The 25,494-nt window shown below is 41.0% G+C and overlaps 1 protein-coding gene across 1 annotated transcript; it reads left to right on the top strand.

Annotated features, from left to right (window-relative positions):
- The first annotated feature begins 365 nt into the window (after positions 1 to 365).
- On the top strand, positions 366 to 24,449 carry B3GNT2 (UDP-GlcNAc:betaGal beta-1,3-N-acetylglucosaminyltransferase 2). Its single transcript, XM_086630849.1, has 2 exons — positions 366 to 405; positions 22,997 to 24,449. Exon 2 carries the CDS (start codon positions 23,006 to 23,008, stop codon positions 24,197 to 24,199), a length of 1,194 nt encoding a protein of 397 aa, XP_086486975.1. The 5' UTR covers positions 366 to 405; positions 22,997 to 23,005; the 3' UTR covers positions 24,200 to 24,449.
- Positions 24,450 to 25,494: the final 1,045 nt, after the last annotated feature.

The following is a 25,494-nucleotide window of genomic DNA, read 5'->3' on the forward strand; positions in this document are numbered from 1 at the left end:
GGCTCGGAGCGCTTCGTCTGGGGTGGTTTTTGTCTTCCCCCCCTCCCCCAATCCCTTCTTTTCTTGCTCCCAGCCCCGCTCGGGCCGCCGCGGGCTCGCACCTCCGCCGGGGCGCGGCCGGCCCTGAGGAGGGAGCGGCGGCGGGACGGGACGAGCCCTCCGTGGCCACCTCGGTGCCGCCTCAGCATCTCCTTCAGGTGCGGAGCCGCCGCCTGCTGCGGGGGCTAGCGGAGCGCGGCAGCATGGAGCCCCGTCGGCCGCTGGGGCCGTGGTAAGGCGGCAGGCCGGGGCGGGGGGGAACGGGACCCCCACCGCGTACAGGCGGCCCGCGGCCGACAAAAGCATGGTGGATGTGGAGGCGGCGGCAGGAAGAACCCCGGCGGAGACCCGCGGCAGCCTGGCAAGGTACGTGCCTGAGGGGGGCTCGGCTGCCGCCACCGCCGGCCCTGCCTCCTCGGGGCGGCGGGCATCGGCCCTGCGAAAAGGGCTGAGGAGGACCGGGGGAAAAAAAAAAAATCATTTTTAAACTTAATTGTTATCTCCCCTCGTTTTCCAGATCCTGAGGTTTCTTCTCGTAGGCTCTAGCGTATTTGTGTACTGACAGCTACAAGCTGACGGTGGGGGGCGAGTGGTTGGAGACGTGTATATTTATTTGGGATTTTGGGGCTTGCTTTATTTTTTATCCCCCCCTCCGGATGGGGGAGGTGACAGGCAGTGGAAAGGGTGGGGTTAAGCCGCGTAAATTACCTACCCTGGCGCATAGGAGCATCGGCCGTCGGCACATGTTGCAACAAACTCGGTAAGAAGGCGGCAGAGGCGCAATCTGTTGGCATGGGTGAAACTTAGGCCAGCTCAGACGCGTTAAATGACCGTATGTTTGTCGTCGCTTTTTTCTTTCTTTTATTTCCTTTTTTTTTTTTTTTAACGTGGGAGGAGGAGTTGATCCTGATAGCAGGAGCTTTTTTCAGATAAAACCCGAGACGTAGGGTTGCTGCAGTTCTGGGTGCTGCTGCAATCCTCTCCTTGGCTGGAGGAGAGAAACCAGAGAGGGGAGGACACGGGCACGGTGGAGCCCGTCGGGTTTTCTGGAGTGGTGGCGGAGCTGGAAGACTCGCACAGCTCGTGGGGTAATTACTAGGCTGTAACCGAGTAGGTTAGTTATTAATATTTGCGCAGCGTTAGGATTTTGCAGTTACAGTATAGTGCTGAGATGGTGCTCTGAAATCTGGAGTTTAGTGAACCTGAAAGGGGGGGGGGGAAATGCTGTTTTTACCACAGTTGGCCTGAATGTATGTGTTCCTTCACTGGATGATGTTTTTCAGTCGTTTAAAACTTCCTGAGACACACTGTACCCCTTTAGGAGGGGACTTCAGGTTACTAGCTGTGATTGTGGCCCAACTGCAGTTTACAATTCATTAGTCATCCTGCAAAAATTTATGCTGAAAGTTGCTTGAGTAACCCTTCTGTCCGACCTCCCATAATGCTCAGTGCTGTCGGAGTTGATTATTAAACTACTACTAAAGTTTAGTTTTAACTATGCAAACTAAGAGTTTTACTAGGTTCAGTTGCCTTTTTACCTGTTTAGTTTTTTGTGTTTTTTTTTTTAATTTATTTTTTGTTTTGTTTTTTTTTAATGTAATTATTTTGGGCACAGAAGAGTTGAATCTGGCTGTGGAAGGATGTAAGCATGAAATTACATGCTAAATATATAATCTGAAAGTCGTTGAGGAAACATGATTATAGCGTTCTCCTTTGAGGAAATTTCTGGTTAATTATTCCTCCCCTGTCTCAAAGAGAGGCAGCCTCGAATTTAGTTCTCTTTTAAAGTTGCTTAAAACGGTTTCATATTCTGCTCGCAGTTCCGGTTTTGCATCAGATTTTCGTGCTGTCACGGAGAGGTGTGTGTGCGGGTGGGGTAGGGGGAGCAGATGACACTCGGTGAGTGGGACACTTGGTGCTTTGTTCAGATGACAGGCCGAGAAACTGGCTGCTGGCAACGGCTGCCTTGTCACCTTAGTGGCCCAGCCCAATGCCTGTTGAAATCACGGGAGCAGCTGAATTAGTTCTGAATTATTACCAAATGCGTGGAGGAAAGAAAATGGAAAATCAACTTTTCTCATTCAGCAGATGTCATTTCTGCTGCTTTTTCTGGGACAGTGAACAACTTGAAGAGAGAGTAGACTCTTTAGAAAACAGTATTACAGTAGAGGTGAATTAAAATACGGAATGTTTGTTGTATACTTCAAAATATAATGCTGTCAGTTAGAATTGGAATCTTTTGGCTCAAAGGAAACCCTGATTTTGCTGCTTGCTTTGAAGGTGTGACTTTCTACCTGAGATGTGGTGCATTACTGTTGTATGGCTGTATGGAAGTTCCAGACACGCGTAAAACGATCAAAAATTAGAATTTGTTTTAAGTAATTTTATGATCTGTGAACTGATATTGCTTGGATTTTTGCTTGTTCCTTTTCCCCATGTACTATAAATAGATGAGGAAAATGGAGGAAAACAAGGTGCAGCAGCAAGGTAACACTGCTGAAGGGACTTGTTCTGAAGGTCATGCATTAGATGACTGGGAGTGCTAGCTAGCTGTCTCATGCCCTGTCTCATAGTGGATATAGCTCACTAATCTCCCTAGAGGTTGTTCCTAATGAACACAATGTCACTGGTAGTCCAAAATTTTATTATTTTTGCCTGTAAGCTCCTCCTGAATTTTTAAAAGACCTCTGGGTAATGAAGATGCTGCTGAGGAGATCAGTATAAAAGTAGTACTTGCTCAGAAAGGTTTTGATGAAAAATGAGAAGTGGATAAAGTGTTTTTGTTTTCTATACCGACAAATGTATACAATTGTCTACATGAATAAGTTACACTGTATATGGGGGAAACATGCAGGATTGGAGTCTTCGTCATCTTGCCTACCCATCATACTCCTTGGAGAATGAAGTCTTTCAGCAGAGTGCTCCTCCATTGTGACTTGTCAATGACAAGAGCCTTAGCAATTGTCATTTTGCTGCCACCTGGTGCAGCTATTTTTGTAGAGGGACTAGCTCTGATAGTGAATTTTCCTGTTGGCTGCGTTTAAACCACTTGAAGGAGAACAAATGGTGGTGATAAAAGACAGTCTGTGTCAGTGCTGATTGTGTTGAAACATGTGACGTAGCCAATATTGTCATTATCACAACACTTGTGAAGCAGGGACAGCTTGTCATCGATACGTGTACTGGACTGAAATCCATATAGTTGCGTTTCTCCAAATTAACTGAAGGAGGAGAAAAAGATTGAATAGTATCAATTAAAATCCTCAGCCAAGTTCTTTGGTAACTTGTTCTTTTTCAGCAGATGACTTCATTTTTGACAAATACATGTCAAAATGTCTTGTAAAATCTTTGCTTCAGACAACTTGTGAAACTTCATGAAGTTAGTTATTTGGGCTTTTTTTCTGTGTGCTGTCAAACTTGTGAGTTTTGATGGAAAGTGATTGAGCAGCTCTGTCAGAAATGCATCAAGGGTTGGCGTTCTAAATCTGTATTTTACTGGATTCAGTTACGTCTCCTGCTGTAAAAATCATATTCATTTCTTCTTTTTCAGATTAAGTATTTATGCTCCAAGTAGTAGAGCCTGGTAGGTTTCTTGTAGGTTTGTTATATGCTTAAAGCTTCTTAAACTGTATAATTCTAAAACTCGCCAAGTATAGGCCAAAGGAAAAAAAGAAGCAAGCTATTGTCAAGAGTGTACTCATTGTGACAACAGAGTTTTATTAAGCTGTTGCATTTGGTCTGATCAGTGTGTTTTTGTAGAAAGCACTGAATATAGAAAAAAAATGTATTTCATTAAAATAATGAGCCTTTAACATGTCTGGTTTTCATGTTAATGTTTCTGGAAGGCCATTAGGATTGATCACTTTCCAAAAGCTTGAAATGATCTTTGTCCCTTTCATAGGTTGTTGGTTTGGATTTTTTCCTAGTGTGTCCATTTATTATATTTTTCTATTACTATACAGTAGAAGTACATAAGTAATTTTGAAGCAAGTGGACACCCATTTACTTTTCAAATTTAAACTTTTAAAATATTTTTCAAGTATACTGAATTTTAATCCCTATTTTTTTTTGTAAAATTACATTTTTAACCAAAGTTTAACAATTAGTTTCAGAAGAAGGTGTGGTTTTGTTATGGTCGTATGCATGAGAAATCACAGGATTAGTATTTGATGTTTCTAGTGTGTCGTAGGCTATATTCAGACAAGTGCTTCACGTGGTTTAGGGAAGAATTTGTGCCTGTGAGTGCAGTTAACAAAAATTACTAATGTAATCTCCTTGTTATTCCGTGCTCTGACCTCACAAATATATATTTAGATGTTTTTATCAGTCTGCTGCTACTTCACAGTTGCATTGCACAATCCTTATGTGCTTAAAAGCCAGCAAAAAATAGCCAAGAAAAGATGATGATGATGATACAATGAAATACAGGCTCTTCCCATCATTTTAGTACAGAAAAATAAGTCACTGGAAGTTGAAGAATAAATACCTCGGATCTGTTTAGGCATATTTTGCTTCTTACATAGGAGGAACTGGCAGGTATCTTGGGCTTGATCCTGCACTTCTCTTGTATCTTTTTCACCAATTTCATTTGGCCTTTTGGGATTTGAAAGATGAGTAAGTAAACTTCCCCAAGTCTCTAGATCAGGTGAAACCCAGTGAAAAGACTGAATCATTAAAACGTCTTGTGATGAACTGTGCAAAAGAATGAATTGATGTCTCATGAGAAGCAATTAGCATTTAAATAAGGAAAAGAATCCCAGTGTGCGATGGGTGTGGTGCTGAGGTTTTTAAAGGGAGAATTGATGAAACAATTTCATCAGCAGTTGGTTAAGAAAGCTTTGTTGTTTGAGAGAAGTACAGTAGTAAGAGTTGAAAAGTGTTTAACTCGGAACTAGTTTTGTTCATCTTGGTAAATAACTTCTGAAATACAGCAGCTGCTTCATCTTAAGCTCATGGAAGAGTTACTCTGAGATTGAACTAAATCATTTAATTTCTAAGTCGACTATCTGAATCAAATGAGCAAGAAATCTTGATTATTATTTTTTGTGGATGACTAGTTTTATGATTTTGCTATAAAAGATGAATTCTCCATGGCTCAGTGATTTATGAACCACCAGAGGATTGCATTTGTATGAAATTCACAGTAGCAGTGTGGTGTTGGAAGTTTATGTGCCCCGCCAAGGCGTGCACGCATGTGGGACGCTCACCTTCCGGTGACGGGCACCCGCCCTTCAGCCTGCGCCGAGTTTCCTGCTGATAGCATCCTCTTTTCGAGGCACAGCGGCTAGAGCGGTGCTCCTGTCTGCACCCCAGGCTGTCGTGCTGGCCTTGCTGTTTGTGCAGCTGTGTGTTGAGCTGAATTGAGGAACCAAGGAGGTTGAGAAATAACCTTTCTGTTTGCTCCTCTTCGGGGTTACATGTAATGTAATACAGCGAGCTATGCGAATGTGGAAAGTTGTGGACCGGGAAAGGGTGGGATTTTTTTAAATTTAGTTTAAGGAGCGGTGTGGCTGAGTGTCAGACTGTACCCTGAATTTAGTGCTAGTTCATTGTACTTGAGCAATAATATTTTTTAGTCCAATATTTGAATTTTAAAAAATGGTAATGGAGGCTGTCTTTGGGATGGAGAATGTTATTGCAAACTTATTGTTGATTTGCTTTTGAATAAAAACAGTTAAAATACGTGCGAAACAACAGCTTAGTCAGTTACTCAAACCGCTCTCAAATGTAGTGGACACTTGGCATTGGTGTGAAGGTAACAGGTACAGAAGTTCCTGCTTGGATTTAGAAGTCTCTAATCGGGTTAGGTGCTTATCTACCGTTGACAAAAATGGGAGTTAGCTGCCTAACCTGCTTAAAGATCTTTTACAAAATCCTCCTGGTACTTATATGCATCTTTACCTGCCTAAAACTGCTGGAGAAATTGTTCCCTTTTGCTTACACTTGGTAGGCTGGAATGAGATCCGTATCTTATGTTTCACAAGTTTGAAGGAGGAAAATGAACATCTCTTCTTACGACTCCACTGACTTTCTGAACTTTAATGAATTCTTCAGAAAGATTAAAACCTTTTTTTCTCTGTACTTGTTAATTACGCTTGAAACCAGAACCAATTAAAGACAAAAGTCTTTTCATGTATTTGCATTTTAAAATGTAGGTTTTGCGTTCTTAAACATTTATTTAGAGACAGATCTTGCAATTCTGGCCTGAATGTTTTCAGTGTGAATTTGGTTTGACTTTTGAGTAACCTCATAGAGCTTGCAGGGAAACATGTCTTGAGATGTCTGGGGAGGTTATTGTCCCAGCTGTGTGTCCCATCACCCAGCCACTGGCTGCAAAGGCAGCATCCTGTGGAATCAAACTGAAAACCAGTATCTGTTTACTTTTTAACCCAAAAGCAGAATAGTCACGGGGGGCATTAACCTTATCAGACATACTGAGTTATAGTGTCCTTGCTTCTGAAACATAGTTTTTAGTAGCATGGCTTATGTCTGACAGTCTAACATGAGCAAGACAACAAGCAGAAGTAAAATTTTGATTACTTGAAGTATGGTGCTTAAAGGATGGTTTTGTTAGTTGACTAAGTAGTGAATGCTCTCTATGCAGACATGAAGGTGGTTGGAATATGGTTAAGGCGGTGGTAATTACTGGTTTTAAGATAAGGCAGGAGGAGACAGATTGTATTGTTTGTGGAAATGATGGCTATCTGCATCTTGAATAGGTATACTAAATCGCCTTTTTTTATTTCAAATACAGGATAAAAGTAAGAAGTAAGACAGTGCCTCTCCAGCAGACTTTATCTTTTTAAATGTCCATTGCAAACCTGACTGAAGCTTTCAATGTGCTACCCATTCTTCATTCTTTATTGCCAGAACTATCGTTGATCCACATGCTAAATATCTGGGAGGAAGGTAGTTCATTATCGACTTGGCTTTATGGTAATTACGGGAAGATAACACCCCAGCAGACCACACTAGGAGTGGCGGAAATGGGTAGGTCTAGCTAGTTCAATAGCTAACCAACTGAGTTGATTACAAAAGTATTAGAGAAGTTCATACCCCAGAGTGTGTCTTGTTATGATTGAGGCTGCCTACAGGCTAGCTGCTGCTTCTGGTGGACCAGTGTTGGTGCTTGTCTGGCCCTGCCTGTGGGACCTCTGTGGCTGAAGGTGAACAAGATCAGTAGCATCAGGCTGCAGCAGCAATGTGCTGGTACACGAAAGCTTAAGCTGATTGAAAATGGGATCTGCTGTGGTCTTGGCGCTCTGGGAGTCTTCCCTCTCCTGCACTGTTGCTGATGTTTGTGCAGCACAGTGGCAAGCAAACCTAGTGACACGAGACAGCTTAAAACTAATTGCTGCTTTATTGTCTTTATTGTCCTCTTTGGCTCCCTGAATTGACTCACCACAGTCAAATCAGTGCAGAGGTGGAATGGGACAGTGCAGTTTGTAGAGGAAGGAATAAATTACAGGAATGTGTCAGCCATGACTGAAACTGTTTTATATTGCCATGGAACTGTACCCCTCGACTTGTAATCGATGTGATGAATGACAATTAATTTTCTTCCAAGAAATATCTCTCTGCTGCCACTCAGTTGAACCTCTGCTCTTGATTCTTTGTAATTTACTACCAATTTACTGTTTGTTCAAGCTGAAGCCTTCTCAAAGGTATGTAAAAATGGAAGTTCATAAATCAGAAGCTGACAGCTCTGGGTTATTTCTAACAAATTGCATGATGCCATGATTATAAAGCTTGAACTGACCTTAGAATGACGTGTGACTATTTTATTTGTGGGTTTTTTTTAATTATTTTTTCATACTAGATTGGGAAAAACAGGTCACTTTCACTACTGTGGGCCCTCAAATACTGAGATATTAAGCTTCAATATTAGTTTTGATAGCAAGTTGAGATCATTACTAAAAAAAAAACCTAAACAAAACCTACAACCCAAACCCTTTTTACTCTTAAACAAAGAAACCAGACTTTTTTTGTCATGTATTACTTTGCACGTGCAGTTAGGAACACCCTCATAGATGTTTAGTGTGGCTACAGGTATGCCAGTATAGAATCATAGAATGGTTTGGATTGGAAGGGACCTCAAAGATCATCTAGTTCCAACCCCCCTGCCATGGACAGGGAAACCCTCCACTACACCAGGTTGCCCAAAGCCTCATCCAACCTGGCCTTGAACAGTTCCAGGGATGGGGCATCTACAACTTCTCTGGGAAACCTGTTCCAGAGCCTCACCACCCTCAGAGTGAAGGTAGAATGGTAATGTTATCACAATGTACTAATTTATAGGAACACTGCCATGGTTTAAATTCCCTTGTGTAAGCGTGGTGTACATGTGGAGCCCTGTTGCTTTTTTATTCCTATAGAAAATCATGACCAAACTCAAGTAAGACCAGAAGAAAAATTGGAATATAGATTAGACTCGGGACTGAGTTTACAGAAAACGTTTTGTAATGACGAGAGGGCTTTTCATGCATATATCTTGATATTCTATAGTGTCATGGTTTAGCCCAGCTGGCAGCTAACCTACCATGAGGTCACTCATTCACTCCTCCCCCTTGGTGAGGTGGAGAGGAGAAAAATGTAACAAAAGGCCTGAGGGTTGAGATAGGAACAGGGAGGAATCACCCACCAACCATGGCTCTGGGCAAAACAGACTTGTATTGGGGACAAATCAATTTAATTTATGAACACTTACTTGAGAGAATAACAAGAAACAAAGCCAGATCTTAAAGAACACCTTCCCAGCTCTACCTTCTCCCCCAGTGGCTCAGGGGGATGGGGAATGGTGGAGGCTGCAGGTCAGTTCATCACACATTGTTTCTGCTGCTCTTTTCTTAAAGGAGGAGGACACCTTACACTCTTTTCACCTACTCCAGTGGATCCCTTCCTCACGGGGCAGTGCACAGATTTCTCCAACGTGAGTCCTTCCCGCGGGATGCAATCCTTACCCATCAGATTGCTCCAATGCGGGCTTCTTCCCCACAGAGTCACAGCTTCTTAGGGAGCTGCCACCCACTCCGATGTGGGGTTCTCCACGGGCTTCAGATGTGTCTCCACCTCATTGTCAGTCTCCAGCAGCTCACAGAGACCATTCTCTACGACCTCCTTCAGGCTCAGGCATCTCTGCTCCAGCGTGGAGTTCTCCACGGGCTGCGTGTGGGTCTCTGCTCCACCGTTAATGTCCATGGGCAGCAGGGGGGCCACCTGCTGTCTCACCATGGACTGCAGGGGAATCTCAGCTCTGGCACACCTCCTCCTGCTCTGTCTTCACTTCCCTTGGTGTCTGCATAGCCATTTCTCTCAGCTCTCAGTTCTCTCTCTGCTGTAGCTGTGCCAGGCCTGACCAGCCCAATGAACTTCGGCAGTCCTGGCCAGATGAACTCTGCCCAGCAGGTGCCCTGGGAGCAGGGCACTTCGGAGCTCCCCAAGCCACACTGCTGTGGCCATCTCCAGTCCGGTGGCAGCAGCCCATCATGGGCAGCCACCTCCCCGGGAGGCCAGCCTCTTGCCTCTCCCATCCTGTCACTGTAAGTCCAGCCCAGTTCGGCTCCTTTGTCCCTGTCTTAAATAGGTCATAAGCAGAAACGCTGATTGTCTTGGCCCTGGCCTGAGGGGATGGGGGTTCTGACCTGGCCAGAGGCTGGTCCGACTGGTTTTGGAGACACAGAAACCTTTTGCAGCTGCTGACAGGGGCTGTCTCTTCAGCCCCTCCCGTGCTACCAAAACCCCATCACGTAAACCCAGCACATATAGGAACACTTGAAACAATTCAAATATGAACTGGACATTCTTTCAGCCACTCCAAGGATTTAATTTTGAAAGGTAAAAAAATACTTAGGCCTAACTTGCATTGAATTCAATAGGTACAATATTTAAATATCTTCTTAATTAAACTCAGACCTTTTGTGAGAGAGACCTATAATAACTTAAAATATAGACCGGTTTGGGATGATGGGAGTGATTTACTGGTAGCTGACTTTCTAATTAAAAATGGATGGAAATAGCTCACGCTCCAGGTGAAGGTTTTGTTGTGACTTTATCAGTTTGATTCAGGGTTGGAAGCGTTCAGTTACAGATAGTGGAAATCTGGTGATACCTTTTCCATCTGTAAGTATTCTGTCAGGCAGGAATTTCACATAAATTGGTTATAATGATGTTAAAAATAAGGTTTTATTGTCCTGAATTACCTTGTAAAGATAACTTGATGCAAACTTTCTTGATGTTGCTGCAATATTTCTAAGGAGCAGTATAAAGTCAACAAAACTTATCTCACAGATGTTATTTTAAATAGCTTATCTTAAAAGGTGATGTTACAGTAACTTCTCTTTCCTGTTTGAGGAGCTAGAGGGAAGCACTTGGAATTAGTCAAAATGGTGACAGGAAACATAGCAACAGTGTAACTTGCTCTGAAGATTTTGGGATTCTGATATTCAGAACTTACCATTTCAGCAGTAAATGAAAGAACTATTCAGTCTTAATACCACAGTCGGAAGCTGACGTCAGTAGTCTCTCAGACATAGGGAGTTTTGAACTCTGATTATGCTTTTACAACCTATAATATAGCAGGGATTTCCCCACCTTTTTGTAGCAGCTTCTGACAAGTTAACTTCTTGAGTTTCATCTTAGCTTTGAGCAATGCCTTTAAATGTTGTGAGTTATCTAATTGCTTTGAGAAGCAAGACTGCAGAAAATAAACCTGCTGACATTAGGTAGTCGTAGTCTGAGAAATATAAATATTTGTAGTGCTCACAGATCCCTTCAGATAGCTGTGGGGTCTGTCTGCATTGCACCCGGATGAGTTGGCTTCAGCGATAACCTAATTGTCTGCTGACAAGCTTATAGGATGGTGCTCTTACCTAATGAAGACCGGATCTTAGTCCATGCAATGTGGAGTCTTGGTGAGACCTGGTGATGGAGTGTGGTCAAATCTGGCTTATGCTGTGGAAGAACCTTGTTGAAACATACTCTCTCTGCTTGGTTGTGGTTGTGACTTGGATGAGGTTTGACAGGCTGCAAGCGGAGTCTTTGTTCTTTCACTTCAGAACCGTAGCTCGTGTGGGGTGCACGATGACTTTATCGTCTTTGTGCCTTCCTTCTGTAGTAATTGCACAGGATTTTTGGAAGCGTCTGCCTAGAATATTTGGAAGTTGTCCTGTGGATCACAGAAAACAAGTAAAATGGTCTAACTAACATAGTAAAGCCATTTTTTGTATGTTTACATGGTGCTAAATGAAAATCATTATCAGCCCGTGTGGAGAAAAATATTTGCCTGTTCTGTAGTTAAAATAGTGACTTCTATTCTGTAAGCCAGCAGTGGTTCACAAAAGCTGGGCTGAATAAAATTCTAGATTGTATTTAGAGAAAATTTCATGTATTTTATGTACTGCTGCACTTAAAATTCTATAAAGCATAAAGTTATGTTTTCTTGCATTTCTGAGATTTGTATGTTGTGTAATAACCTTAATGAGATGTTTTTCTGAAATAAGTTTTATTTATGAAGTAGTAAATGCAATAGTGATGTTAATTTCCATATTATGTGCTGTTTGAGGCCATTCCTTAATTGCTTCGTTCAATCCACCATGGGAAACATAATCCAGATAGGCTTCTTGGAATGTCACCTTCATAATATGGTAGCTCCTATACAAATGAGTGAGAAGAATGCTGTTCAGATATGGACTATTGCTTTGGTGCTCAATAAAATTGGTCAAAGTTTAGAAATACGTTCTTTTGTTTTGACCATCGTTTTCCCTTGGCTGACGGCGAAAGTTCAGATTGTTGAAAATAGCCTGCGGACTTCATTTTGATGTTTAAAACAATGGGCCATGTGAGTACTATCTTACAACATTTTAAAGGTTTTTATTCAAGCCAGTTAATTACCATTGGATTGAATAGTACATGTTCATTAGATCAGCTTGTCTTACTTATATTAACCACTAAAGAGAAAAAAACCCTAAAGTTTCTGTAGGATACTGGATGAAATACAACATGGACTGAGACATTTTCTGTGTGTGGAAGTTGCAACAGTTTGTCTTTTCCTGTTTTTAACACCGCTTCAGCTGGAAACTAAGGTTTTTCACCCATCTGTGTGCAGACATATGTTTGTTCAGCATATTTTTAGAAGCTGGGTCTAAGCTCATATCCCTGTGACTGCAAATGTGATGTGCCAAGTGAATTGAGAATGAACGGTGCAGTTGTTTCCTGAAGTCTGTAGGTAGCTCCAGTATTGCTGCTGCTGCAGAAGTTTTTGTTGTAACTGAGGCAGGGGGACAGGGTAGAACTCTCTGAAAACTACCCATGAAGGTGAGAGGCATTATTTCAAAGCAAGAACAAGAGCATATTTGAAACCCTTCTGTAGGAATAGGGCTACAAATGGGCTACAGTAAAGGAGGGGGACAGTGGAGAGTTTTGTCACTATGCCTAGGGTAGCTCCAATGTTTGACTGAGGTTTGGAGATCCTCCTCTTTTGTGTAGGAGGCTTAAATCCTTTGGTACCAGTTTTGGACTTGAAAAGATAGCGTTGAGTTTGTAACCTATAGGATAAACCAGTGAAGGCTCCAGTTTATTTTCATAGCTACTGTAAAGCTGCATTGTGAACCAGCTGAACGCGTGGATGAGGGTTAGGGGGAGTGGAAAATCGTGAGTAATAAGGAAGTAGTACCTTTAAGGTGAAGGGTGAATTGAGCAGATGACCACAAAAATACTTGTTTCGTTGGAAGACTGGCAACTATCTAACAATCCTTTTTCACACTGGCAGTTGCAGATTGATTTTAATTTTTATAAGGATTTTACTACTTGATTTCATCAGTCCATCTCAGAAAAGAGAGGCAGAATCCATCTGGGAAAGGAGTTATGACATGGATAAGATACAAAGTAACTTTTAAAGTGTAGCACAATACTGATTAAACTGTCTATGATTCTCTGCCGTGTATGCTTCATTCCCTTAAATTGCAGGGGATGCTCTAGAAGTAATATCAGGAATGCTGAGGCTTCAGGTCCAATTAATCTTTCCACCAGACAGCCAAAATAAGTGTCAATTAGTGATAATTTTAGTGGTAAAATTTGTCCCTGCTGGAAACTGAACTGAGAAGATCCAGCTCACATGGGTCACAAGACAATGATGACTTTCCTGAAAAATTAAATGACAAAAGCTCAACATCATCCGCCTGCCATGAGAGTCTTGGACAACCACTTACATGTGTGGATGTTTTAAATGAGGCAGCTTTTAAAGCTAACGGGAATATCCTGAGATGTGCGTGGGAAAGGGTTCTTTCTCAAATTTTGTGGTTATTTTGGAAGCAATTCTCTCCTTATGTTTAGCGAGACAGATACTATCTGGCTTTTGCCTTATACCAAGCCCTATTGATATATAGCTCTAAAAAAGGCTCCAGAAGTTCTTATTTGTGAGCTTGAAGTACTAAATGCTTTTTTTGATTGTTGCCATATCAAAAATGACCTAATGGAAGTGGAGAGGGGGGGAGACAAGGTTAGTAAGAAGTGCAAAATAGTTCCTGGAAATAAAATGACTAGGACTTCTTATGGTGGCGAAGAAGGAACAGAGGACAGATAACAGTTAGTTATATAGCTTATATGGCAAATGTAGATAGAGAAAATAACAAAAAAAAAAAAAATCAGTTACATTGTGTTTTCCAAGACTTCCCCTCTTATGTGGTAATAGAAAAGCAAGTCATTCCAAGTTCTTGCTGTGTGAAAAAGTGAGGAATTCATCACCAGTGGAATTGATAAAAGTTGAAAATATAAACAGGTTCAAAGAGGGATTGGACAAAGTGAGATTAGGTTCAATAACAGTAAGTAAACATGGTTCAGATGCAGTTCCTGGCTCTCTAATACCTTACTACAGAAAACCAGTATTACTAGAGAAGTGCCTCACTCTACCGTGTGGGTTTTTTTTGGTTTTGGTGTTTTTTTTCGTCAAAATGTGCAAATGTGCTGAAGGTAACTAGTGGGAAACAGAATGTGAAGTTACACTGGCTTTTATTCAAGCTCTTTATAGTTCTTCATGCCTCGGGCTGTGTTTTAGGAAAATACAAGCACATCCTTCCCCAGTCTTGCTATTTACTTGGATCTTGAAATTCTGTGCCCAGGTTGCACTGGTGTCTTTTGGTGTTAAAATACTGGAAGTGTAGAATTTCTCCCGAAACTAAATAATATGCTGAAAGATGGCTCAAAGCAGGTATATGCAATTAATTAAAACTAGTATTAAAATAAACATTAACTGTTTTGAATTTCATTGCACTTTTTGAAGCTTTGTGTAGTGTGGTGTTACCGTGGTAACTTTCCTCCAGCTGGAACATTGTTTCAGACTTGCTGTGGTGTTTGAAGAACGCAGAAAACATTGACTTACTCGGTGGTAACCTGCGAGGTGTTTCTGCAGAAGCAGAATACTGGTATCTCTTGAATATTTGCCAGTTCTTAAGATGTTCTTAATTACTGCTGTGTAAAAGTAGACTTGTGTAAAGTTCTGAGGGGAAAAAGAGATACGATTGTGTGTAGTTAGAAAAATAAATAAAGTGTTGAAGTTCTTTAAAGCTGGAAATAGCACAGACTTTTTATAACAGCCTGGGGCCCTTAGCATCTTCACGTTATAAAACTGTGGTATTGCTCAATCCAAGAATCTCTTTTGACTCACTGAACAGAACTGAGGTATTAGGAGAACTGATGCATCTTGCAGGAGGTTAGAGGAACTGCATATGGTTTGTGGTGTGTTTAATAATAATTCAAAAAATTATCTGCAGAACCATAATGTCACTATTGCATGCACTATTGCTAGTGCTACCACAAGCTGTGCTGCATATACAGCTGCTATAAGGGATTATCAGACTTCAAAACGAAGTTACGTGGTGAGATCCAAGTCTGCCATAGCCCCAGTTATAGCTAGTCTCTGCAAAGAGAGAAACGTGGTAGTATCTGTTAGATACCTGAATTATGGCTTTGTTTTGCCAAATTCCTAATAGTTTAGTCCTGAACCAGTAAAGTGGTGGGTGTAATACCTGCAGGTAATAAGGATTGTTTTATCTATTGTCAACCCTAGTGAGTAAACGCACTTCGAATGCTTGGGTTTGGCAGTCAGACTTGAAGGAGGTGGAAAAGTTAGATATTTTACCTTGTGACTGCACAATCTGTTCAAAGACTGACATTATTATGTGGCTGTTTGCACCAGGGTATAAGTGTAGTCTTGTCATGGCTATGCTGCTGGATAGCCTCTTGTTAGAGGGTGGAAGGGATTATGAATCCAGAATCAAGGTTCAGTTCCCCATCTCTCTGCTGTGTGCTTTCACTGTAGCTGCTGTGGTGCTTATCTGGTGTGCATCTCTGGTCATTGTTAGTTTTCTGCTGGGTTAGTGATGTGAAATGATTTACAGAGAGGTCCGGCAGAGCACCAGAGCCAATGTGAGGGAGGGTTTGGGCCTGATTCTTGGAGTCAGAAAGTGGGGGAGGAGAAAGTCTCCATCAAAAGGAAGAGTCAGGCGATTAGATCGGTTCAGCTGCTTGCAGATCCACTGCCTGGAGCTGCTGCAAGAGGCAAGGGTTGAGGCAGGCAGTCTGGTTAAATGTATTGTTTTTCTTTCGTTCTGGGGTTGCACGAGCATGCCTAGGTTTGGTTTCGTGCCTTCAAGTACAGATTTGCTACTATGGCTGCATCTGCTGTGGAGCACTTTGCTGGTGCAGGAGAGCTTGTGCAGGTATATGCAGTGTGGGAAGAAACACCACCTGAGGTAGTCCGCATCGTCTCACCTGGTATTCCTTTCCCAGGGGAATTGTTAATTATCAGTGCTGAATATTCAAGTTGTTTTAAGGGAGTTCTGCTTTGGGTGGTTTTCTTAGCTGCAAATCTGTATGATACACTGCTGTTGAGACTGCTCGCTGGTAGTAACAGCTTACTTTTAATGCTTTTGAGCTTTCGTGTTGAGACTTGAGATTGATAAATATAATTCATAAGCAAAAGCGTAAAGGGACAATGTGGACTGGTCTTGAAATGAAGAAAGTGATATTTGGTACAACCAGAAACACCAATTAAACTTATTTTAAATAGAATTGTAACCTTGAAAATGGCTGTTGTCTTACCTGTCTCTTGTTCCCTGAAATTTTCCTGCTTGATGTAATAAGCAGGAATACTGCATTTCTTCATCTTGCTGGAAGGGTTTGTGGGTATGCCCGTGCTGTGCAGTGGAATGCAGCATGGGTCACTGTGTTACCACAGGCTGTGCTGCCTTTTGAACACAAGCTAACACCCTTGCACCGTTCAGGATTGTGCTGCGTCAACCTACTTACTGACCTGAAAACTGCTTTTAAGGGTCCTTGCTGAGTAGTGTTGCATTGCATCATGCCCAGTGGTGGTGTTAATAAAATTTACCTCTTTATTTGAAAGGGAAATGATAGAGCCCTCCTGTAAAAACAAGTAATACCTTTTTAGGTGTTAAGTTTTAAATAGTCACCAGCAATCTGTCTGGTTTTGTAATTTAACATGGGCTTCAGTACTTAAGAGCAAGGAAGAGACTTTTATGTCAGTATTAAGACACGAGTTAACTGTTGCTTTCCCTTTGTATTTCACTTGGAGGGGCATCCAGTATACCTGGAATCGACTGGAATGCTTGTTCTTCAATTCCAGATATAGCTCTACTCTTACTGCGTTGCAAGGGGGAGCTTGAGATGAATATTCATCTCTCAACAGAGACTGAGACTGTGGAGTGCTGCAGAAGAAGCTTCAGTATACAACAGATGGGCATCTTTAGTAAGAAGCTCCACTGGTTAGGAACTTCAATTAAACATCAATAACAGTCAACAAACGTGATCAATATTTGATGTATGAATATATGGTTCTTTGATACTCAGGTTGCTAAATAGAAACCTGCAATAGAAGAAAGTTCTACTCATTTAGGAAAGTGGTGTTCCTGAAGTCATCTTATATCTCAGTTAATGTATAATCAAGCAGTTAGTCCTCTGGTATTTTAAACACTCAGTGGGTGTTTTGTTGAATATAAGCAGAATGAAATAAGATAGAAACTTGGTCTGACATCTCAGGAAGTAGTTTTTTTGTTGCTTCGTTGGTAAAATTGGTAGAATTAACTGTCAAAATGTATGAGTTTGTCACTTGCTTTTATGCTTATCAATGCCCTTTATGTTTTTACAACCTTTCCAAAAGAGCACCTGCCTGTCCTACCTTGAAGGTTTTTACTATCTATGGTAACATCTCCAACTCAAATGAAGTAGCACCTTGCTTAAAAACTGTAGGAGAGAGAAACTATTTCATAATTCTGGATGATGTCCAGCATCTGTCAAATCTAGGTGTGCTTGTTTGGACATCTTGCTATAGAGGACTAGTTAGTGCACCATCTGAATCCACTGTGTTTCGTTGTCTCTATCCTAGAGAGGATTGCTTTTTCTGAACTTATAAATATACTTCGCTTTTTTAGCAAAAAAAGCTAACTTTGCAACATCTGCCTCTCTTCATGTCTTTTTGTCTTCTATAACTCCTATAAGCATCAGTTTAAAAAAACCCCCAAGTTAAAGCTGTCATCACGTTTCACATACTAACTTTTTGTGAGTCCATTACAGAAAATCAAGTGCTATAACATGGCTAATCAGAATTTTTCTGCAGGATCTTAACTCCAATGTGAGAAGTTCAAACTGAGGTATGTGCCCTGAGTTAGGGGCTGGTATGCTTAGGTGTACTTCTCTTGGTTTTGACCTTGGCCTCCTCCAGGCGTAACCTTTGTCTTTTGTCAGGGGGCGTCATGGCCCATTTGTCTAAATTCTTGCCTCCAGAAAAGAGGGTCTCTTGTGTAATTAATTCCTGGAACCAGATGGAGTGCGCCTACTCGATATTCAAGAAATGTTTGGACAATATGGTCAGCTCTGGAGTCCCCAACACAAGAAGGACATGGAGCTGGTGGAGTGGGTCCAGAGGAGGGCCATGAAGATGATCCAGGGGCTGGAGCACCTCTCCTATGAAGACAGGCTGAGAGAGTTGGGGCTGTTCATCCTGGAGAAGAGAAGGCTCCAGGATGATCTTATTGCAGCCTTCCAGTACTTAAAGGGGGCCTACAGGAAAGCTGGAGAGGGACTTTTTACAAGGGCATGTATTGATAGGGCAAGGGGCAATGGCTTTAAACTGAAAGAGAGCAGATTTAGATTGGATATAAGGAAGAAATTTTTCTCTCAGAGGGTGGTGAGGCACTGGAACAGGTTTCCCAGAGAAGTTGTAGATGCCTCATCCCTGGAATTGTTCAAGGCCAGGTTGGATGAGGCTTTGGGCAACCTGGTGTAGTGGAGGGTTTCCCTGCCCATGGCAGGGGGGTTGGAACTAGATGATCTTTGAGGTCCGTTCCAACCCAAACCATTCTATGATTCTATGAATGCTATTGAATATATGTTTTAACTTTTAGGTTGCCCTGTGTGGAGTCAAGAGTTGGACTTGATGATCCTTATAGGTCCTTTCCAGCTCAGGAGAGTGATTCTGTGATTCTAATTTCATACCAAGTCTTCTTCTAGACTTATGAATAGGTTCCTTGCAGGCATTTGGAATACATTCACTCTTGACATAAAGCATAAAATAATACTGTTTAAAAACAACCTGTGAACAGTTTCTCACCACTTCACATTAATGTTATTTGAATTAAAAGCTTTTTGGGTGTTTTGGAATCTTTTCTTGTAGCTCATGGCTTCTCTGTGATACTGTTTTCTTCTTCTGTTGTGGTTCATATCGTTTTATTGATTGCTGCCTGATCCCACAGCGGAGCTGTTTTTCTTCCCAGGCTCCACTGGCTTACCTTTTCTATCCGTCTCTTGATCCCAGTGCTGCTTTTGTGGCTCCATAAATCTGTTCCCTTCTGTCAATACCTTAGTTTTAACTGCAGTGTGGTGTAAGACTGGAGTGGAGCTGAAGAGGGCAACTCTTCCTCCCCCCACTTCTGTAGAATCAGTCTCTCCAAGTACTATATCTGTAGCAGAACCTTGGTTTATGGTATGGTTAACATCAACCCGTTGTTTTCTGGAGCAACATGGATGTTTTCTAAATGCATTGAGCAAATGGACTTTATGTATGCAGTGATACTGATGCATAACTGCACAGCTGGAAGTTGCATAAGCAGAAATGTGATGATTTACACAGACTTGAATTGATTGCTGAAACGATCTTTATGTCAGTGTAGCTGAGAAGTTGAAAACAGGCACTGTAAAACTGCATGAGATCACCTTCGAGTGTAGGTGACTTCGTCTTACCTGCTGAAGTTGGAATGCATTTCTGCAGGATCTTCTGTTCCTGAGGTTCTGTGTATGCTGTGATTTACTTTCCCAATATATAGCGTTTACTATTTTGTTCTGGTTTTCATGCTAGTGAGGTATGTGTTCTAGCCTTTTCTTTTTTGACACCTAAAGCAGCAGGAATTTTTCAAATAGGGTATTGGTTTGGACTGCTCGTCTCGGTTCTTCAACAAAACTAGCGTAAAAACACATCAGGTAGGTTTAAGTATGAACCAGATCACTTTGGTTTTGGCTTCCCTAACAGATATTCCATTCTCAGCAGTCAAAGGAGGCAGCTGGGAATTTTTGTAATATTAATGCTGATAGAAGAAGCCTTTACTGGAATAGGAGAAAGTTCTTGTGATCTGTCCAGATTGCTGTCGCAAAGCTGTAAGTAGGAAACGGGCGCTGTCTTGTGCTCCTTAGCAAGCTGCCCAGCACGTAAAATCTCCATCGTGCTGGCACTTTAGTCAATCACTGCAGTGTCAGCAAAGCAGATAAAGAAAGAAGGTTTGCCTTCAGACATGGGCTGTGGGCTTTTACTCTAAAAAAAACCCAAACAGCTAACTCAAAATAAAAGAAAAAACTCAACCCCTCCACTACCAACAACGTTACAAATGCAACACCCCCCTACCACCACCATTGTGATGAAGGTTGTAGTACTGTGTTTTGTGATAAATCCAGTTCACTTGATGTGAAATTGCCAAACTGGCATCCTTTTATTAATTCCTTCTGTCTTCAAGTGTAATTGTTAAAGCTAATGCATATTAATTGCAAGATCGAGGATTCTATTTTAATTTATAGAAATAGCCTTTCTGAAGTCTGATTGTTTTCTGTTTGCTTTTAGTTCAGGAACCTTGATCTGTGAATAAGTGTTTATTACAGCCTGTCTTTTGTTTAGTTTAGGAAAAGGACACTTTTCTAACAAAGCAGTTTTTATCCCTTTTTCACTTGATAGCCCTTAGTATTGGTTCGATATTCTTAATGAGTTATGTTCTTAACAAATTGATAAAAAACACATATAGATAGCTTTTGATTACAGAAAAGCAGAAAACTTTTATGCAACATTGTGGAGGAGTGCTCATGTTGTGTAGATGATGAGTGTGACTTGTTACCCATATTTTCTCAGAAATATTAATTTTATTGCCAATATTGGATTACTTTGTAAAAAGGAGACTGAATATCATACTACAAGTATTTATATCTGGGACTGATGGCATTTACCGTGCTTTATGTGATGGAACCACTGTCATCTTGCCAGACTCATATTTCTTCTGATGAAAGGTTCTACCAAGTCTAACAGTAAATGGAGGTTTTTCTGTGTAGGGTCCCTGTCTCATTTGGCGCAGGGGATTGCAATGCAACAAGTGAAAAGCAAGAAGATTAAGGAAGATCTTATAGTTACAGAATTGGAATGTTTACCCAAAGACTTAGCGATTTGAAGGATTTTGTTCAGTGACTGAAATACAGTCTCTGCGACTGGTGTCTCATTGTGTTCTGAACGGTCTCGGGTCAAGCATCCAGGTGACTTACAGAGGCGTTGCATACTCATAGCTTACTAGCTGGGGCCTGTGAGCAGATGAGCTGTGTGGTGCTACATATCCTGGAAAATCAGGCTCCTGCAGAGCTCTTGAGGATCTCACCCTGTTGTGTAGTCTAGTTCTAGGATCATAGGTGAAATACCACGTCATTTGTTGTTCCAGTGAGAAATGTTAGAGGACAAGGTAGATAAGCACTGCTGTGCATGCTGAACTGCATGGAATAGTATGAAACACGAGGACAGCTGCTTCTCCAGTATTTTTGTGTGTGCTGAAAGAGAAGCGGAGAAAAATAGTATATAATGATCTGTTTTTAATGGAAGGTGCTGTGGCAGTTGAAAGAGGAGGATAAAGTTTCCTTGAACTCTGTGTGGCCAGCCAGTACTTTGTAACAGTTTAGCTGTGTAGCTTAAATGATGGCACTGACCACTTTTGTCTTTGGGGTATAGAAGAAAACTACTTTGGAATTGGAACAGCGAACTTCATAGCTGGCTGAGAACAGGACATTAAATACAGTAGATCTGGCCTGAGTGTATACAAAGGTAAATACGCAGATGGCACATGAAGGCAAATTAAGGAAGACTAGGGATTTTTTTCTGAGTAGTCCATTGTTTCTAGGAGTGGCTTTGTATTTAAATTCAAAAATACTCCCCCTCTTTGGATTTATTGAGAATCTAGGGATAAAAAGGTCAAATGAGGGAAAAAAAAAGTTAAAAATTATTTACCTGCTGCTTTCTTACTAAGTTTTGTTTTTAACTTTCTGAGGAGTAAGAGAAAGTGAGACTGGTCAGACCAGAAGGGACCGAGGGTCAGTCTAGCTCAGGTGTCTGGTGGTGGCTGGAAATAAAATGAAAAGAAGAGCAAATACAAGGTGTACTTGTCAAGTCTGCCTTCCCGACTGCTGTTGCTCTGTGGCTTCAGGACCTCTGAGGCCGAGTTTACAGCTGGGCTTTTAATGGTGCTTACGAATATTTCATTCCATTAGGTTTTTCTGGTCTTCCAGTAATCACTGATGCTCCTGGCAAATGAAAACGTCTTTGACAATAAGTTCTGTATCTAAAATGTGGTCTTACTAACTTTCTTGTTAATTCTGAATTATTTCCTAGTCTGACTTGCTGATTTATAATGGCTTGTTAAATTTTGTTTAGCTTGCACATTGATATCTCTCTGGGCTAATAAACAGATTGATAAGCACCGCTTTATAGGAGCGCACTGTTGTCACATTGCTTCTTGTACTGTGCACCTTTCATTCTGATAGCTGAGGAAGAAAGAGATTGATTCATTTTCTCTCTCAGTAAAAACTGGAGATGGGTCACAGAATAACCTTTGCCGCAACAGAGGGAGGTACACTTTTACTATTTCTGGTCTTACATGTATGGGAAACCTCTTCTTTTTTGATTTCTCTTCAGTTTCCTTTTCCTTCCTAGGAATAATTACACCTTCGCTTTCAGCCGCTATTCATTTCCTTTTCTAGTTGGAGAAAAAAAAAATAAAAATCAAAATTCATGTTCTCTTCTGTCTGCAGAGATCTGAATACCAGCAATGCAGCTGGCCAGTTTTGTCAGCCTCTCTCCCAAGGAACAGCCGAGTGAAATGGACAGAAACAAATTGTATGCTTTAAAATTCAGCTCTGCCTGTCATGTAGAGGGAAGGTATAAGAGTGCAAGTCTAAAAGCTTGAAACTTAATTTAAAAATAACTGACCTTATTGTATAGCAATTTAGTCTATACCCTTAAGCTCACCTTACTAGCAGAAAGAAAAGTTTCTCTGCCTGCCTTTGCCAAGCTGAGGGCTCAGATTCTAAACAGTCCAGTGTTTCAAGGAGGCTTAAATGAGGAGGAAAAACTGCTGGCTAGTTTAGACACACTGTGAAATGCTATGTGAAATTCCGAAGTAGCAAATGGAAATTTTACATTCTTACTAGCTTCTTGTTTGCTGATGAAACCCCAGACCCCAACTAGCTGTAGGTGTGCATGTATTAGAGGTAGATTAGTTTCTGGTTTTATTTTTTTTGCGGTGTAGGTAACCTCTGTTTTTGGGCTACTGACTTGCATGTTATTTGTCTGAAAGTTGTTTGCATTTTTGAGATCAAGCACTTGATAGGAAGGAGGCTAAAAATCTTTTTTTTTTTTTTTTTTCCCCCCCAGATATGAGAAATGAGTGTTGGACGCAGAAGATTAAAGCTGCTGGGAATTCTGATGATGGTAAACATTTTTATTTATGTGATTGTGGAAGTCTCAAAAAGTGGCAACCAAGAGAAGAATGCAAAAGGCCGTGTTATTATACCACGCAGCAAGTTCTGGAGAAAATACACTCCTCACAAAGCTTACTGGAACAAACAGCAACAGAAGCTGGAGCTGCTGTACAACCCTATTCTGACCTTGCTTTCCAATATGACTGTGGAAGAGAACTTAATTTTGAACTCGAGTGTTCTCAGTTCCTGTGACCCTGACCCGTGGGTACCGTCAGAGGTTAGTGACTTTGCAAACTTGCCAGACAGATTCAAAGACTTTCTGCTTTATCTGAGATGTAGAAATTACTCCTTATTAATGGATCAGCCAAACAAGTGCAAACACAAGCCGTTTCTGCTGCTGGCTATTAAGTCACTTACACCCCATTTTGATAGAAGGCAAGCGATTAGGGAGTCCTGGGGCAAGGAAATAAAATCAGGGGATGTGACAGTCAAAAGGGTCTTCTTACTTGGACAGACCCCACCAGAGGATAATTTTCCTGATCTTTCAGACATGATAAAATTCGAGAGTGAAACCCATCAAGACATTCTCCTCTGGAACTACAGAGACACTTTCTTCAATTTGACTCTGAAAGAGGTGCTGTTTCTTAAGTGGGTCAGCAGCAGTTGTGCAGATGTCCAGTTTATTTTTAAGGGTGATGATGATGTTTTTGTGAATACCCATCAGATCCTGGATTACTTGAAGAGCTTATCAAAGGACAAAGCCAAAGACCTGTTTGTAGGTGATGTGATCAAAGATGCTGGACCTCATAGAGAAAAAACATTGAAGTACTACATCCCAGAAAGTGTTTATGAAGGTTCGTATCCTCCATATGCAGGAGGCGGTGGGTTTCTGTACTCTGGTGATCTGGCATTAAGACTGAATAATGCATCTGACCAGGTACTCCTTTACCCTATTGATGATGTTTATACTGGAATGTGCCTTCAGAAGCTTGGGCTTGCTCCGGAAAAACACAAAGGCTTCAAAACGTTTGATATTGAAGAGAAATACAGACATAACATATGTTCCTACACAAACTTAATGTTAGTACATAGTAGAAAACCTCAAGAAATGATTAAGATTTGGACACACTTGCAAGATCCTCACTTAAATTGTTAAAGTAATATGCGTAAGTGTCTTAAGTGCAAATAACTTTCCAAGTTTGGGTCTGACTTTCTTGGTGGACCATTGAAGCTCTGTTTAATAGTTTCATTTTCTCTGGAAACTTTTTCCTGTACTTTTGAAAATGCGAATAATACTAAAATTCGAGGGAATGGCTTGAAGACTTGGTCCTGACTTTTCCACTGTCCTGGCGGTCATTATGTTTCAATCTTTGTCGTAAATTAGTTTTAAAAAGGACTTCAAGGGTGTAACTAGCTGTCAGTGACTGGTTAGCTGCATTGGAAACAGAGATTGCCTACTACAGTGCATCTTTCAGTAATTGTAACGGTGGAAGATAATTTTTCCTTGACTAGTGTTTGTGTGGGGGTGTGTGGAAACCACTGTAAACTGAAAATTCACAAATCGGAGGAATGTAGTTTTACTTCAAGTATGAAACACGCTATAAGCTTTAACTATTGATTTTTTTTTAATTTATTTTTTTCAGTCTTTTTGCACCCTGGAACAGTATTTTCTCCTTTACTTATGATCTTTTGTGCAAAGTGTGCCTGTGTCTGAAGGATTTACCTTTTTATTAGATGATGCTTTTTTTACAAAAAAGCATAATACTGTTTGAAACACGCCACAAAAGAGCTGAATATAGAAGGAAAAGGAAGAACAGGTTTTGTTCGGGGCCAGGCAGTAGGTACAGTGAGGTCTGCCCTCTGCCCCAGGCTTACGTGAGGTAAAGCAGACTTGTTGCTTATGTTATGTGAGAAGCGACTCTGGTTGGTCCTTGTTTTCTGTTTTGGCACTAAATGTGATCAGGTAGCTTGATTTGATGCAAATAACTGAAATTGTACATTGCTTACGAGAGCATGGTTTGGATCTCCTATAAAGCAGTAGCAAATCTAGAATTGTGCAGATCCTAAGAGTTTGGAATTTTGAAACAAACTTTGAAGTTGCATGATGTCTCATGTAGAGTTAAACCTGTTCTCAAAACTCAGATTTTTTTTCTTCTGTATTTTATTCTGTATTTCCACATCTTGCTTATAAGAGTTATTCTAAATAGTGGTTGCTTCCTTTGTATATGTAGAAGTGCCTGTCTATTTATTGTTCAGATTGAAGACCAAAACATTTTCTTAAATATATTTTGTGTAACATTTTATTTGTATAGTGTTGTCACTCAGATATTTAAATAGAGCATGATATTTTAAATCTGTGAGATGTGTAACGTTAAATAAAGCTAATTGTTATTTTTGAATTTGAAAAATAAAATGTGATTTAAGTATTTCTTGTAATGCTTCATTTGAGAC

This window comes from Tauraco erythrolophus, chromosome 2 (genome assembly GCF_009769465.1).
Source record: "Tauraco erythrolophus isolate bTauEry1 chromosome 2, bTauEry1.pri, whole genome shotgun sequence".
Classification (NCBI taxonomy): domain Eukaryota; kingdom Metazoa; phylum Chordata; class Aves; order Musophagiformes; family Musophagidae; genus Tauraco; species Tauraco erythrolophus.